At 32.3% G+C, this 15,169-nt stretch overlaps 1 protein-coding gene across 1 annotated transcript in view; it reads right to left on the bottom strand.

Annotated features, from left to right (window-relative positions):
* Positions 1-12,342, bottom strand: part of LOC134710935 (glutamate carboxypeptidase 2-like) — a 29,047-nt gene extending 16,705 nt beyond the window's left edge. The window contains exons 1-8 of the mRNA XM_063571354.1: positions 12,219-12,342; positions 9,695-9,998; positions 8,609-8,731; positions 5,031-5,220; positions 3,913-4,009; positions 3,053-3,145; positions 2,263-2,348; positions 2,005-2,124 (exon numbers count right to left, since the gene is read on the bottom strand). Of these exons, the coding sequence (XP_063427424.1) occupies positions 2,005-2,124; positions 2,263-2,348; positions 3,053-3,145; positions 3,913-4,009; positions 5,031-5,220; positions 8,609-8,731; positions 9,695-9,841 (856 nt within the window). The 5' untranslated portion in view covers positions 9,842-9,998; positions 12,219-12,342. The remainder of the gene's footprint in view (positions 1-2,004; positions 2,125-2,262; positions 2,349-3,052; positions 3,146-3,912; positions 4,010-5,030; positions 5,221-8,608; positions 8,732-9,694; positions 9,999-12,218) is intronic.
* Positions 12,343-15,169: the final 2,827 nt, after the last annotated feature.

Raw genomic sequence — 15,169 nt, 5'->3', positions numbered from 1 at the left:
ATAGTTACATGAAGTAACATTTCTTATTTTCATTTTCTTACTATCTTACATTTTGGTAAGGTTAACAAGCATAGTATTTTATATTCTAAGTGAGAGTTTTGATTCTGTTATATTTGTATTATGTGATTTATTATCTTCCTATTGACGCACCCGTTTTCACTCTTTGAAGAGTGCATCTGATTCCCTCTTGGACGTCAAGTTTTGATTCCCTCGGATATTTTTTACCTTTATTTGTCTATACCCAATCAATAAACGAAATATGAACATCGGCAAACGACTGTCAACTTTCTGTGTTACAAAAATAAAATACTTTGCGATGATGAATCAAGTAAATATAATGGATTATGTCAAACTCTTACAGGCTCCTTATTAAAAATTGTATTATTGTAGGGTGTTCTTCTTGGTATATACAAATATTCTGCTACAATTATTAACATTTTGGTGTCCCAGGGTATCTTTTCTCTTATCTTTAACCCAGACAAGCTGATTTCCGACGTTGACTTCAGTATAACACTTTAGAAAAATTAAGTTCGAAGTAAATATGTAAACCACGAATCTCTATAAATACCAAAATGCAAAAAATATTATTATATAGAACTTGTTACCATGTTGAATTGGTCAGTTGTCCACCATATCTGTAAGTGACGTTTGGCACCTTACCTTCCCACTCAGATGGAACGTTATCACCAGTCATCTGTCTGCAATCAAATTGAAATGTCCATTATTCATTCAAATCCTTCGACTTCTTTTGATTTTATATTAGAAGAGCCTAATTAATTAATGCTGAAATACAAACATATAAAAGCTAAAGATATATATATTACTAGAACTTCAAACTCTATTTAGTAGTAGTTAGTACTTCAAGACATGAGTTATTATAATTAAAAAGAACATTAAAAATAAATCTATCTTAATAAGGTCATCTTTGCCTGACTGATTTTCATAATAATTTCTTGAAAGCAAGGTGATTCGGTATAACTACAAAAATAGATTTTAATAAAAAATATATAAGGTCCGAGGAAGAGACGTACTGTATACATACGTCTGTTTAGGGGTAAACTGCAATATTGTCAACTGATATACTGTGTATGTACAATTCTTAATATTTTTGATAAGAATACGTTATATTGGGAATGGAAATGGCGAATCTGTCAATAAAAATGATTTATCCTTGTTTCATTTTCAATTTTTACATTTCCTTTGAATAGTAGAATACATGCTAATCCCATCTACAGCTGAGGTGTTAAATAAAAGATCTAATGAATACGAATTCAAAGAAGTCGAATTATTGCAAGTGTATAATTCATCAGCAATTTGTGTATCTTATTTTGACAAATTTGAAATAAATTGGCTGTTTAAATTAAATTAGTATTTCGGTATACACTTTCAGTAGAATACTTCGCAGCAAAGCAAATTTAACGGAGGCCATAAATGGAAAGATCGGACGAGACCATGACTATTTCAGAGATGAAAAAAGCGATGACAATCATTCATAAAATATATATTTTGTCAGTCGTGATGAAATTTGACAAAAAGTAACTTAAACTTACCTCTGCTGATGGACTGATAGTCACCGATGGTATCACCATCGCAGTAGCCAGAAATTTGGTACTGGCAGGAAAATACGGATATCATGGTATTAAAATTTGCTGTTACAAAATCATTTAAAATTAAGGAACGTATCTCCCTCTTGCAAAGCTGTGATTCCTTGCCTGGCTTTTGCTTTTCTTTGTTTTGTCCTTTTTGGTTTATAGTTCTACATTTTTTTAAAAGCTTTTGACTTTCTAATATTTTTGCCCAAATCATCACTGAAGAGATATTGATGGTTGAAATGGGCATCTCGCAAAGATAGTACTATTTGTTACAACTGTGGTTCAAACGCTATACTTTTGTTTCATTTGGAATTGCATATCTTTATGAATGGTCAAACTATACAAAATATTTGTTGCATCAAACATTATAAGCTTAGTTAGAAACTATTGCAGTTAAAGAAAAGTGACTTACTTCTTTTAACCAGTTGTCCCATGACACGTGACACCTCCTTCATTACAGCTGTGCCACTAGAAGGATCGATTGCACCAAACACCCAAGCGTCTCTGTGGTTACCCATAAGTACGTACCTGTCTTATAACATACACAATATGTGTTAATATAATATGTTTTCATGGATTTTTTATAGAAACAAGGTAAAATATATGTATGAAACAAGAAAATCATATATGATTTACAATCTGAAAATATTTCGATAAAAGCAATGTATACCTGGTTCAATAGCTCCCCTTATTATTCCTATTACATTGTAAGTTTTGGCTCTTTTATTTGTTGTAGATATCCTCATTTTCACTCTCCTGTAGAAACACAAAATATGACAAGAATAACCTTTGAAACATGTATTTATTAATTGATTAATACTCAACTATCATAAAGAAACATTTCTTTTCTTTTAAATAGTTACATGAAGTAACATTTCTTATTTTCATTTTCTTACTATCTTACATTTTGGTAAGGTTAACAAGCATAGTATTTTATATTCTAAGTGAGAGTTTTGATTCTGTTATATTTGTATTATGTGATTTATTATCTTCCTATTGACGCACCCGTTTTCACTCTTTGAAGAGTGCATCTGATTCCCTCTTGGACGTCAAGTTTTGATTCCCTCGGATATTTTTTACCTTTATTTGTCTATACCCAATCAATAAACGAAATATGAACATCGGCAAACGACTGTCAACTTTCTGTGTTACAAAAATAAAATACTTTGCGATGATGAATCAAGTAAATATAATGGATTATGTCAAACTCTTACAGGCTCCTTATTAAAAATTGTATTATTGTAGGGTGTTCTTCTTGGTATATACAAATATTCTGCTACAATTATTAACATTTTGGTGTCCCAGGGTATCTTTTCTCTTATCTTTAACCCAGACAAGCTGATTTCCGACGTTGACTTCAGTATAACACTTTAGAAAAATTAAGTTCGAAGTAAATATGTAAACCACGAATCTCTATAAATACCAAAATGCAAAAAATATTATTATATAGAACTTGTTACCATGTTGAATTGGTCAGTTGTCCACCATATCTGTAAGTGACGTTTGGCACCTTACCTTCCCACTCAGATGGAACGTTATCACCAGTCATCTGTCTGCAATCAAATTGAAATGTCCATTATTCATTCAAATCCTTCGACTTCTTTTGATTTTATATTAGAAGAGCCTAATTAATTAATGCTGAAATACAAACATATAAAAGCTAAAGATATATATATTACTAGAACTTCAAACTCTATTTAGTAGTAGTTAGTACTTCAAGACATGAGTTATTATAATTAAAAAGAACATTAAAAATAAATCTATCTTAATAAGGTCATCTTTGCCTGACTGATTTTCATAATAATTTCTTGAAAGCAAGGTGATTCGGTATAACTACAAAAATAGATTTTAATAAAAAATATATAAGGCCCGAGGAAGAGACGTACTGTATACATACGTCTGTTTAGGGGTAAACTGCAATATTGTCAACTGATATACTGTGTATGTACAATTCTTAATATTTTTGATAAGAATACGTTATATTGGGAATGGAAATGGGGAATGTGTCAAAGAGACAACAACCCGACCATAGAACAGACAACAGCAGAAGGTCGCCAACAGGTCTTCAATGCAGCGAGAAATTCCCGCACCCGGAAGCGTCCTTCAGCTGGCCTCTAAACAAATATATATACTAGTTCAGTGATAATGAACGCCATATAAAACTCCAAATTGTACACAAGAAACTAAAATTAAAGATAAAACAAGACTAAGAAAGGCCAGAGGCTCTTGACTTGGGTCAGGCGCAAAAAAAAAATTAATATAAAATGTCAGCTAGTAAAGATCAAACACGTAACAAGTATTATACAAATGGCGAACTTACTGCAGTATGTTTTCGGCGACGCCATATCCAACAGGGTGTGTTATAATCTTTGGTAAACCAGCTTCGGGTTCATCCTCTCCTAGACGGTATGCAGTATCTAATAAAGTAAAAAAAACGTATTTAGAAGGGTGTCATATAAGTCTTTAAAGGTAGAAAATGGTAAAAAAATCATTTCATTTTGGACATACCAATATTCATCATTTGTATAAAATTGAGAAAGGAAATGGTGAATATGTCAAAGCGACAACCACCCGACCATAGAGCAAACAACAGCCGAAGGCAACCAATGGGTCTTCAATGTAGCGAGTATTCCCGCACCCGTAGGTGTCCTTCAGCTGGCCCCTAAAATATGCATAATAGTACAGTGATAATGGACGTCATACTAAACTCCGAATTATACACAAGAAACTAAAATTTAAAATCATACAAGACTAACAAAGGCCAGAGGCTCCTGACTTGGGACAGGCGCAAAATTGCGGCGGGGTTAAACATGTTTATGAGATCTCAACCCTACCCCTATACCTCTAGCCAATGTAGAAAAGTAAAAGAATAACAATACGCACATTAAAATTCAGTTCAAGAGAAGTCCGAGTCCGATGTCAAAAGATGTAACAAAAGAAAATAAATAAAATGACAATAATACATAAATAACAACAGACTACTAGCAGTTAAATGACATGCCAGCTCCAGACCTCAATTAAACTGATTGAAAGATTATGTCTTCATCATATGAATAGCAGGTACAATCCCTCCCGTTAGGGGTTTAGTATCATACTATCATAAAATATATGAGAAGAACATAACCCGTATGGTTATTATTATTTTTTTTTGTGACATGCCATTATCAAAAAATAATTGAAGTTAAGTGTTATTTTTCCAAATAGTTTCTTTAGACACATAGTTTTGAATACAAATAGTAATATACAAATACATTGAAATTTAAAAAAATGACAGATAAAGAAACTACAATTATTTCTGTATTTAATTGTAAAATTTCATAAAAATCAGACGATAAAGAACTTTAGAAGATGTTTTAAATTGAGTTTAGATATAAGATACAGCAAATTGTTTAAGTGATGAAAAACAATTTAACTTTTGATGGTAAAATAAGTCGGTACCTGTTGCTGGATATCCAGGTGTTAAAGGATCTCCAGACCTCAGAAATATGGTTCCGCGTTGTACCCCTGAGGCCGGAAGCCACCAGTCGTGAGGATATACGTGTAAACTATCAGTTTGTCCCATAGCATAGTCTTCAGGATCCGAGTATAATATAATTCCTATGGCCCCATGCATATAAGCTAGATTTGCCTACAATATGAAAAGACAATGTGCCAAACTGGGTTTAAGTATCAAAAAGTCATTAAAATATTTGAAGTTTTTTTTTTATGATAAAAAACCTAGTAATGTTTTGGGACATTTATATCATGCTGCTCTGTGTGACCAACAGCTTCGTGTGGAAGATAAAGGCAACAGTAGTATACCGCTGTTCAAAACTCGTAAATCTTTGGACAAAAAACAAAATTGGGGTAACACTCTAAAACCGAGGGAAACGCATTAAATATAAGAGGAGTACAACGACACAACATTAAAATGTAACACACACAAAAACGGACTAAGCATTAGACAAAATCCGATGAGAATAACAAATATAAATTTGAGATAGAACATTTTGTATAAATATAGCCTTCATTCCTATATGCTTGACTTTTTGCGAGAGGGAGTTTTTCCAACGAAGCAATCTTGGAAAGCTATAGTGAAAAATACAGTTGACAAAGTAAAAACTGACGAATGGACTCGGCGTTTACATAACGATAATAACTTTTCTCGTTTTAGAAGTGTTCACCTATCGGTTAGGGTTCCAGATTTCTGGAAAAGTTCTAAATCATCCAGAGAAATCGTAAACTCTTATATAATACAAAACTGCTAACCGACATTCCAAATACCACTGCAGGTACATGCGAATTATGTAACACTCAGTTTTTAGATGTATATGTACATGCATGTTGTAGCTGTAGTTGAATTCATTTAATCAGAGATATGTGGTGGGAGTTTATAATTGAAAAATTGCCATTGCATTTATTTGTGGAACTTTATTCATACGAAAATGAAGAGTTATATTGCATTCTCTTGGGGAAGCACGTAACAACAAGCAATATAGACACGGACAGTTTTCATAATCTTTGTCATGTGCACGTTGCACACTGTGTCGCTGCATATAGTAGATTAAGGAGAACAACGATTCGTTAATGTGCCAGTGCATGAACCGTCGTTAGTGAGAGCAATTTTTGTCAAAATTTTCTTCAGTTATATAAATAAGCACAGAACTTTATTTTGTTATTGTACATATTGTAATATTATATTGTGTTATTATCATGTTTTGAAAACTTTTGTAATTTGATCTGTTTACATATATGATTGTTCATTGGATCTCTTAATAGAGGAAATAAAGATATGAATGAATGACTGAATGAACGTCTTATAGTAATGTGAATTCACACTCAAATATAAAAGAAAATAAACGACACAACGGAAACACAATGTTAAAATGTTACACACACAGAAACGAACTATACTATAACAATGGTCATTTTCCTGACTTGGTACAGTATATGTTTAAGGATTAAAATGGTGGGTTGAACCTGGTTTTGTGGCATGCCAAACCTCGCACTTTAATGGCAATGTTAAATATAACATTGAAATGACAACATGATATTACGGGACTACAATACAAATAAATAGGAGAACGTATTAGACAAAGAAACACATTATTAATAGATTACAAAAGGCATCAGGTTTAAAATTCAATACGCCAAAAACGCGCCTCGTCCACACAAGACTCACCAGTGACGCCCGAATATAAAAGCTCGAAAGTGAAAACAAGTACAAAGTTATACAGCACTGAAGATCAAAAGTTGAAAATGGTTGTGTCAAATACGGCTATGTTGTTATGCTTTGGATAAAACATCCTTATTATTTTATAGAACAATTTATGCTATTGCAAACAGTAAAGTTTACCGAATGAATATAAAAGATAGACATAATGAAACTAAAGTATTAACTAATTACAGAAAACAAAACCCAAATATATAATACAAAGTCCATCACAGAAATATTGACACATCCGACTTAGTCCAGGCCTCTACGCAAAAATCATAAAATGACGTCACATTCGAAGTGGTGAAAAGGCACAAAAATTACGACACATCAATTTCTGAAACAGTACAAAAATGACGTCACATTTGAAACACTATATCTCAAAAGTAAGATAGAATAAAGATTGATTTAAGATTATAATAGAACTAAATACTGATATTACATTTAAACACAATGCACATTGCAATACTTATTAATAGCAATTAACTATAATATATATATATATATGTCCAGTTTGTTTTGAATCCAACTTCAAACATACATAAGTACAGATTACGTTGAACAAAATCAAATCGAATAAATAAAGGTGGTGATTAATTTTCTTTACCATAACACATGAATATAATATTAAAGACGTTTACAAATTAGGCAATCCTTTGACCTATAATTATTTAATTATTTACTTTTTACACATTTTGACTGCAATGGAAAATTATCTCATTGACACTCATACCACATCTTCTAATTGATATTTAGCGTTTTCTATAACAACGGGAAAATTGAAAAAAAGTGGCAATAATGTGCTATCGTAAAACTTGTGTGTTGTTTGTCTTTCATTTTTGCTATGTGCTTTATCTATATGCCTTTTAATGTTTCTTTTTTACATATATAACGTAGCTCTGTACTTATACATTCCGTTATTGTGTTTTTGTACTGTGGTAAATAAATTTGTGTATTTCGGTCTTTAATTTTTGCTAATATTTTGGTCTATATGCCATTTTGTGCTTCTTTGTAACATTTGTTTTAGTGAATAAGATTATAACACAATGTTGCCTGCTGTTGTTTTACATTTTTACCTTTTATAAAATTGAGAATAGAAATGGGGAATGTGTCAAAGAGACAACAACCCGACCAAAGAAAAATACAACAGCAGAAGGTCACCAACAGGTCTTCAATGTAGCGAGAAATTCCCGCACCCGGAGGCGTCTGTTCGTTTTGTTCACGCATCGTTGTTAATGTAATGGAATTTGCGTGACTGTCAAAAACATGAGAGGTTAAGCTAGCGATAAATCTAGATAAAATCCACCATTTTCAACATAAGAAAATGCCTGCACCAAGTCAGGATTATGACAGTTGTTATTGATTCGTTTGATGTGAGTTTTTGATTTTTCCATTTCATTAGGGACTTTCCGTTTTGAATTTACCTCGGAGATTATTTGTTTTTGTCATTTTACTTTTTCATGCAACCCTAGATCTCACATTGGATCTGAAGCATTTTTAATATGACTTTTTAAACACAGATCACAAGTATGTAAAACGATGATTTAACAAACACTTTACGGATTTCTCATCATTTTACCTCTTTTTCCATACCTAGAATGAATCTTAAAGACACTAAATTAAGAAGGAAAATAAATTTACAGCGGTCAATGTTTTACTGTTTGATATTTTGTGGGTCTGTAACCTATTTGTTGTGAATACAAGCTCAGAAGTAAATGTTTAAAGTTTAATATTGTTTATTGTTGTTGTTTCAGTGACCCTTTACTCCATATCTATTTTATTTACAGTCTTTAGTTTCAATATACGTTACACGGGTTCTTACTTTATCTCCTCGAAATATCTTCCCATATCTTGCAATTACTATCTTCCCGGATACATTGATATTTACACTGTCTAAATGTGTATAATCCTCAATTCTTCCATAGTTAACATAAATTAACTGATTCTGAAAACAAACAAAAAAATCTTTTTTTTTTGTCATGATTTTATATAGTTAAAAAGCTATCCAATAGTAATTTACTTTTTACTGAAGTATGCTCTTTTAATGCATCTTTTAATGGTTTTGATATTGCAATGATGGTGGAGTATAACACAACAGTGTCCTATACTTTGCGGACAAAAATATTAATAATCCAATAATATACCAACATCTGCCTTATCTTCCTAGAATAACAAAAACCGTTTAACGTTTCACATATCTCTTTCTCATCTTCGATTCCTCCAAAAAATTAAACAGAGGACCCTTATATACACGTTGTCACCACGTATGCTCCAGCTATTCACCAGGAACTAAATTTAAATCTCTATTGTCTATTTGATCTAAATTGACTAGTATTGTACGCAGTTACTAGCGGCCATACTTACCTGCCAGAGAAAAGCAATTCCGATATCATTTTAAATTATATTTGTCCTTTGTATACACTATAATTCAATTATCGATGCCATGACATTCTCCTATTTTACAAAAAGTTCATTGATTTTCAGTAAATTGAAGAACTTTTGACATACCCTATCTTTATTTTGGATATTTTGAACCAGAAAAGCTCAACAAGAAGTGCCAGTAAACTTATTTCTAGCTTAACCATTTGGTTGAGAGTAGATGGTTTACCCCGCGTGATTACACTTACTAAATCAGTTTCTTTTTATTATAATGATGCATAGATTATGAAAAGATCCGGTATAAACGTATGCTTCAATCAACCTCATTGTTCTTAAACTGTTGGTTTTTTTTCTTTCATTTTACAAAAACATCTAATAACCAGTCCCTTTAGGTCCGTACGTCGAGTTACGTACATATGTCATTGTAACAACGTGATGAATATGCGTTAAACCTACAAAAAAACTCAATCAATTATGCAAACATGAAGATTGGTGTTTAGTTCAGGGTTTTATTGGCCATTTTTCTTACCGATTCAACAGTTCCTGATTTAGAATAAGCATTAAAAGGGGGAACAACATTTGACTTGTTTTCCGATTCATCTAATATATCCTCGTACAATGGTGATTTATAGATGATATTTCCGGTACTGTTGTCGACGATCTGTATCTGGTTCATATTATCTTCATCTGTTGTATTAGGATATGACAACAACACGTCATATTCACTGATAAATACCTCGTCCAACCCATTGTCTGTCCAAAAATTGCGTAAATCGTTGGCTTGTTCCCAGTCGGCAGGAGTTCCAGCAAGGTGAGGATTTGCTGATAGGTCTCTGGAACAACAGGAAAGATAATAGTATAATATAATATACAACCTTTCTTGTTCAAAATATATTTAGGCATATTCTAAAACAATTGAATAGTAAGCCTATTTATCGTCACGTACGCATGTAGTCATGAATTTTGTACACGCATGTAAATATGCTCATGTGCCTATGTGTGCAAATGCAAATACGCAATAAAATGCGATCATGTGTCTATAATCATTCTAGACTATAAAACGAATCTATAATTCACCATGTCTGAACTTAGAATTCGGGCCAGGTTATCAAAAATTTCAAATGGGCAAAAATGTTCAATACTAAACGAAGAAAATATTTCTTTGTCATATGTGTGTGCGAAAAATAAAACAAACACCCTCTTTATTTAACCATCTTCGCTAGCCAAGGGTTACGATACACTCCCGCTCTCTTCACCTTTGGCGGATTGAGCCAACATTTGTGAAAACAATGTTGCGCCATCTGCCGGAAGATTTAAGTCACGTCCATTCCGAATACATTATTCTTGACTAATGGAAGCACTTGAACTCTTCAATTTGGAGGTAAAAACACGGTAGTGTCTAGATTCTACACACTTGGTAAAGCCGGAAACGAAATCATACGTCAACATTCATACATTTGTGCATGAAACATACACAGGAACTTCTATAAGTTGATTAAAAACATTCAAGTTGTCACTAAATATAGTCGTATGTTTAGGGATGTAAAGATTTGTTGATTAATAAACACGTGGCAATTGTTCACAAACACTTTCTACATTTACACGTGATCATGTTAAAGGCAATTTTTGATTGGATGCAGCGAGTTTCGACTGCAACCAATAAAAATCCTTACCCTGTGTCTCCGAAATTTTATCTCAATCCGCCAAGGGTGAAGAGAGTGGGAGTGGATCGTAACCCTTTGCTAGCGAAGATGTATTTAACCATCTTCGCTAGCCAAGGGTTACGATCCACTACCGCTCTCTTCACCCTTGGCGGATTGAGCCAATATTTGTGAAAACAATGTTGCACCATCTGCCGGAAGATTTAAGTCACGTCCATTCCGAATACATCATTCTTGACCAATGGCAGCACTTGAACTCTTTAATTTGGAGGTAAAAACACGGTAGTGTCTTAATTCTACACACTTGGTAAAGCCGAAAACGAGGTTATTCCTTATTATAACAATTTCAATAAAAGCCATTAATTCGATACACATCCGATTTGAAACTTTTGTGAATGAAAAAATGAAACATTGGTTGTGAAATTTTGAATGATTTGATGAAAAATATTTGAATCAATGTACACGGTTTATTACAAAGGAGAAGTGGATAGAGCTTAAATGATAACAACGATGATAAAAGAACCTTTACCTTTTTAGTATTGGCCCTTATAAATTTCCCGGGAGAGATATTTATCGTATCACATTGAACGATGAATGATATGATTGTGTGATTCAAAATCTAATTTACCATACCATAAACATATGGTTATTTGAATATGATAGATTTTAATGATTAAGGAAAAACGGTGTTGTCTTTCAACAATTTACTCATATATTGAGGTAAAAAGCATGATAAATGAAGGATACGAAATTGCATTTAATGAATTCTTACTATCTATATTAGAACTATCGACTGTGTGTAGGTAAAACATGATTTAAACTACATGTAAACATTGAGTTTTATCAATTGGGAACGCAATTGTGTTTAGTTTACGTGTGAGTTACACTAACACAACACCGAATTTAGGTCAATGTGAACACGGCCTTAGTGGTTTATACATGTAAATTTATAAAGGATTACAAAGATACAACACATTCAGTAAATGTATTATTCAAATATCTTTATCCTCAGTCGTGTTTCTATCATCATGTTCTTAAAAGAAAGGCCGCCTTTTATAAAAAAAAATTCTTATCAATATGAACAAATGAAGTGTTGATTCTACCGGTATTTAAAAGAGTCTACGATTGGGAGAAATAAAACGTGTGGAACTGATTGAACAATGGGTTTATAACATTGCAATAAAAGAGTATTCTGAATCAGTATTCGAATTTAAAAAAATGTCCTAAAGCACTTTCAAATAATTGTTACTCGTAGTGGGACTTGTTTATAATTGACCTCTTGTTAATAATACTTGAATATAAAATATAATGTGAAGCTAAGTATAGTTTTCGTTTCTTTTTGTAATCAAAACGCACCGAATCTATGCTTTGTTCATTGTAAGGGAAACCTACCTTAGGTATTCTCTGATATTTTCTGCTCGTATGCCATTTAATATCTTCTCGCTTATTTTGGGGTCACCATCTCTTATGATACAATCTGAAACACCTGGTAGAAATGTACCGTCCTGTTTTGGAGCCTCATTATCCTCTGGACATGTTACAAATCTTCCAACCAGTATGCCTATGACAAACCCTACAATGATGGTCACAACACCACATATCCAGATCTTTCTTTTAGCATGGCGGCGATTAGCATCCTTAAACATATACTCATTCGAATCCGACATATCCATAGTTGATTGTTATTCACAGAAAATATGATGGAAATGATGTAAGTCTTACCTGCCTACTGGTATGAGCGTATTTAATATGTTTTCATGTTTGTTTAAGAAGACTGTTTTAATTTTAACGTGTACTTACATTTATTAACACGTAGATTATGCAATGGGTCATTGTATATAGGATTGACTGCATGTTTAAGAACAATTGTTTTCTACGTTGGCTTTGCAAAATACAACAGAGAAGAAGAACAATATTGAACTGAAGTCGTATACTAGTGAGTTTTTATATAACCTTTTAAAAATGACAAGTTTAAAACTTACACATTTTGAAGTTCATACAAGAATAAAGAAAACAATAGAAAGAATTGAAAGAATAAGAATAAAGCGACTCCTGTGTACATTGTTTTAAGTTGAAAATAAATATCTTGATGCGTTAAAAGAAGCTTTCATATCGATATATATATATGCATGAACTCGTTTTTCCCTTTTAACAAACAGAGAAAAACACCTAATTTGTGCATCTTTAATATATTTGAAGTCAACATGAATAATTCATGTATATATGTGTAAACAGTAAAATAACAAAAATACTGAACTGCGAGGAAAATTCAAAACGGAAAGTCCAGAATCAAATGGCAAATTCAAATGATTAAACACATCATACGAATGGACCACATCTGTCATATTCCTCAGGCATTCTCAAATATAGAAAATGGTGAACTGAACATGGTCTTATAGCGCTAAACCTCTCACGTGTATGACACTCGCATCAAATTCCATTATTTTTATAACGATGTGTGAACAAAACAGACATAATAGGTAAAATTGTCAAAATAGGAATACAGCCATCATTACCGTGTTATAATCTCAATCAAAACAAAAAACAAACAAATGTATAACAAAGATACACAAGTATTAAAGTAAATATGATAAATATGTATTTAAGGATGTACTTAGATGAGGTTTTGGAATTTGTGTCAAATGTTCGGACTTCTTGGTGTTTTTCCATACAATATTATGTAAAATATTTTGCCCCAAAACACCCATTTATTTTTTCATGTAAGACTTAATAGCTTATGAAAGGTCATTTACCAAAATTTTAGAAGATTCTTAATTTTCTTTTTTTTGTTTTGAGACCTAATAATACCAATGCAAATATAAGGTATAAGTCCGAGTCAGCCTTTTCCCGCCATATTTTAAATCTCAAATATCTCGAAAAAGAGGTCCATGACCTATCAATATTTTTTAGCTTATTTTTATCCTTAATTGATGCTCTACCAGCTTACAGTATCTATTTTAACTTCTTAATTTATTAATTTTCACCTTACCTCACCTAAGTACATCCTTAAGTACATTGTATAAATAAACGAAATGCTATGTTTTCAAATACTGACGAAATATCAAGTCTGCCTTTAGAAGCGTTGATTTGCCTAAGATAAGACAAAATAAATAAAGATTAAGTCAACTTTGTGACGCTGCCAGGTTAATCAATGTCGACTCGTATTATATATGAAAGAGAAAGGTGTCATTTGTGGGTATAGTCGAGGTACTGTAACCAAATCGTGACGGTACCTTATTGAAAACGTGATTTCAATTTTTACATATGACCTTGGTTGAAGTTAGAGTAGACTTATTGTAGTAATATTGCTTTACCGAAAAAGGTCTAACAAATAACTATTGAGATAAGAACTTTACTGTATTTTATTTGTTTTGGTCCAGTTGGACAAAGTGATTACTACTTCGCATGCAGTCAGATTTAATGTAGTAACGACGTGATCCTTCTTGTATTAAATGTCACTTTTTGGTAAATGCGACATTTCATGAAAACCAAGATTACCTGTGGTTAAATGCGCAACATAATGTATCTGTACGGATGGACAGATAACTATACAGTTAAGTTTTGCAACCCATTTTATGAATATGGTTTTATATCAAATAGGGTTTATGATACATACATTTTCTATACATCTACTAGCTGTGCATTGTTTCATGAAAGCTAATGTTTTTTTGTATGAGAAAGCTACGATATAACTTAAAAGAGGGACGAAAGATACCAAAGGAGTATTCAAAGTCATAAGTCAAAAACATACTGGTAGAGCCATGGCAAAAGAGTATTGTCCTCTTAATAAAGACAACAGCAGTATACCGCTGTTCGAAATTCATAAACCAATTGAGAAAAAAAAAATCCGGGTTACAAACTAAAACTGAGGGAAACAAATCAAATATAAAAAGAGAACTACGACACAACAGAAACACAACATTAAAATGTAACACACACAGAAACGAACTGTATAACAAATGCCATTTTCCTGATTTGGTACAGGACATAAAAAAATGGTGGGTTGAACCTTGTTTTGTGGCATGCCAAACCTATCGCTTTTATGGCAATGTTAAATATGGCATTAAAATGACAACATTACTTGATAGGACTACATTACAAATAAATGGGAGAACAAATAGGACAGAGAAACACACAAATAATAGCTAACAAAATATGCAAGTTTTAAAAGGTTTAATTCTGATTCGAAATCCGCTAGATTCCTTTTGAGCGTTATGTTGACGGTTCCTTTTCTCCTTTGCTCCTTTTTTTTTTATTGAAGCCATAGTGTTGTCTGTCTTACTTCGACTTATAGTTTTGACTGCTTCCCTTGTTTCTTTTTTACTTATTCAAAAATAAGGTAA

Source organism: Mytilus trossulus, chromosome 3 (genome assembly GCF_036588685.1).
Source record: "Mytilus trossulus isolate FHL-02 chromosome 3, PNRI_Mtr1.1.1.hap1, whole genome shotgun sequence".
In the NCBI taxonomy this organism is placed as follows: domain Eukaryota; kingdom Metazoa; phylum Mollusca; class Bivalvia; order Mytilida; family Mytilidae; genus Mytilus; species Mytilus trossulus.
The sequence above is the reverse complement of the archived record's forward strand: the minus strand, read 5'-3'. Positions and strand labels throughout refer to the sequence as shown.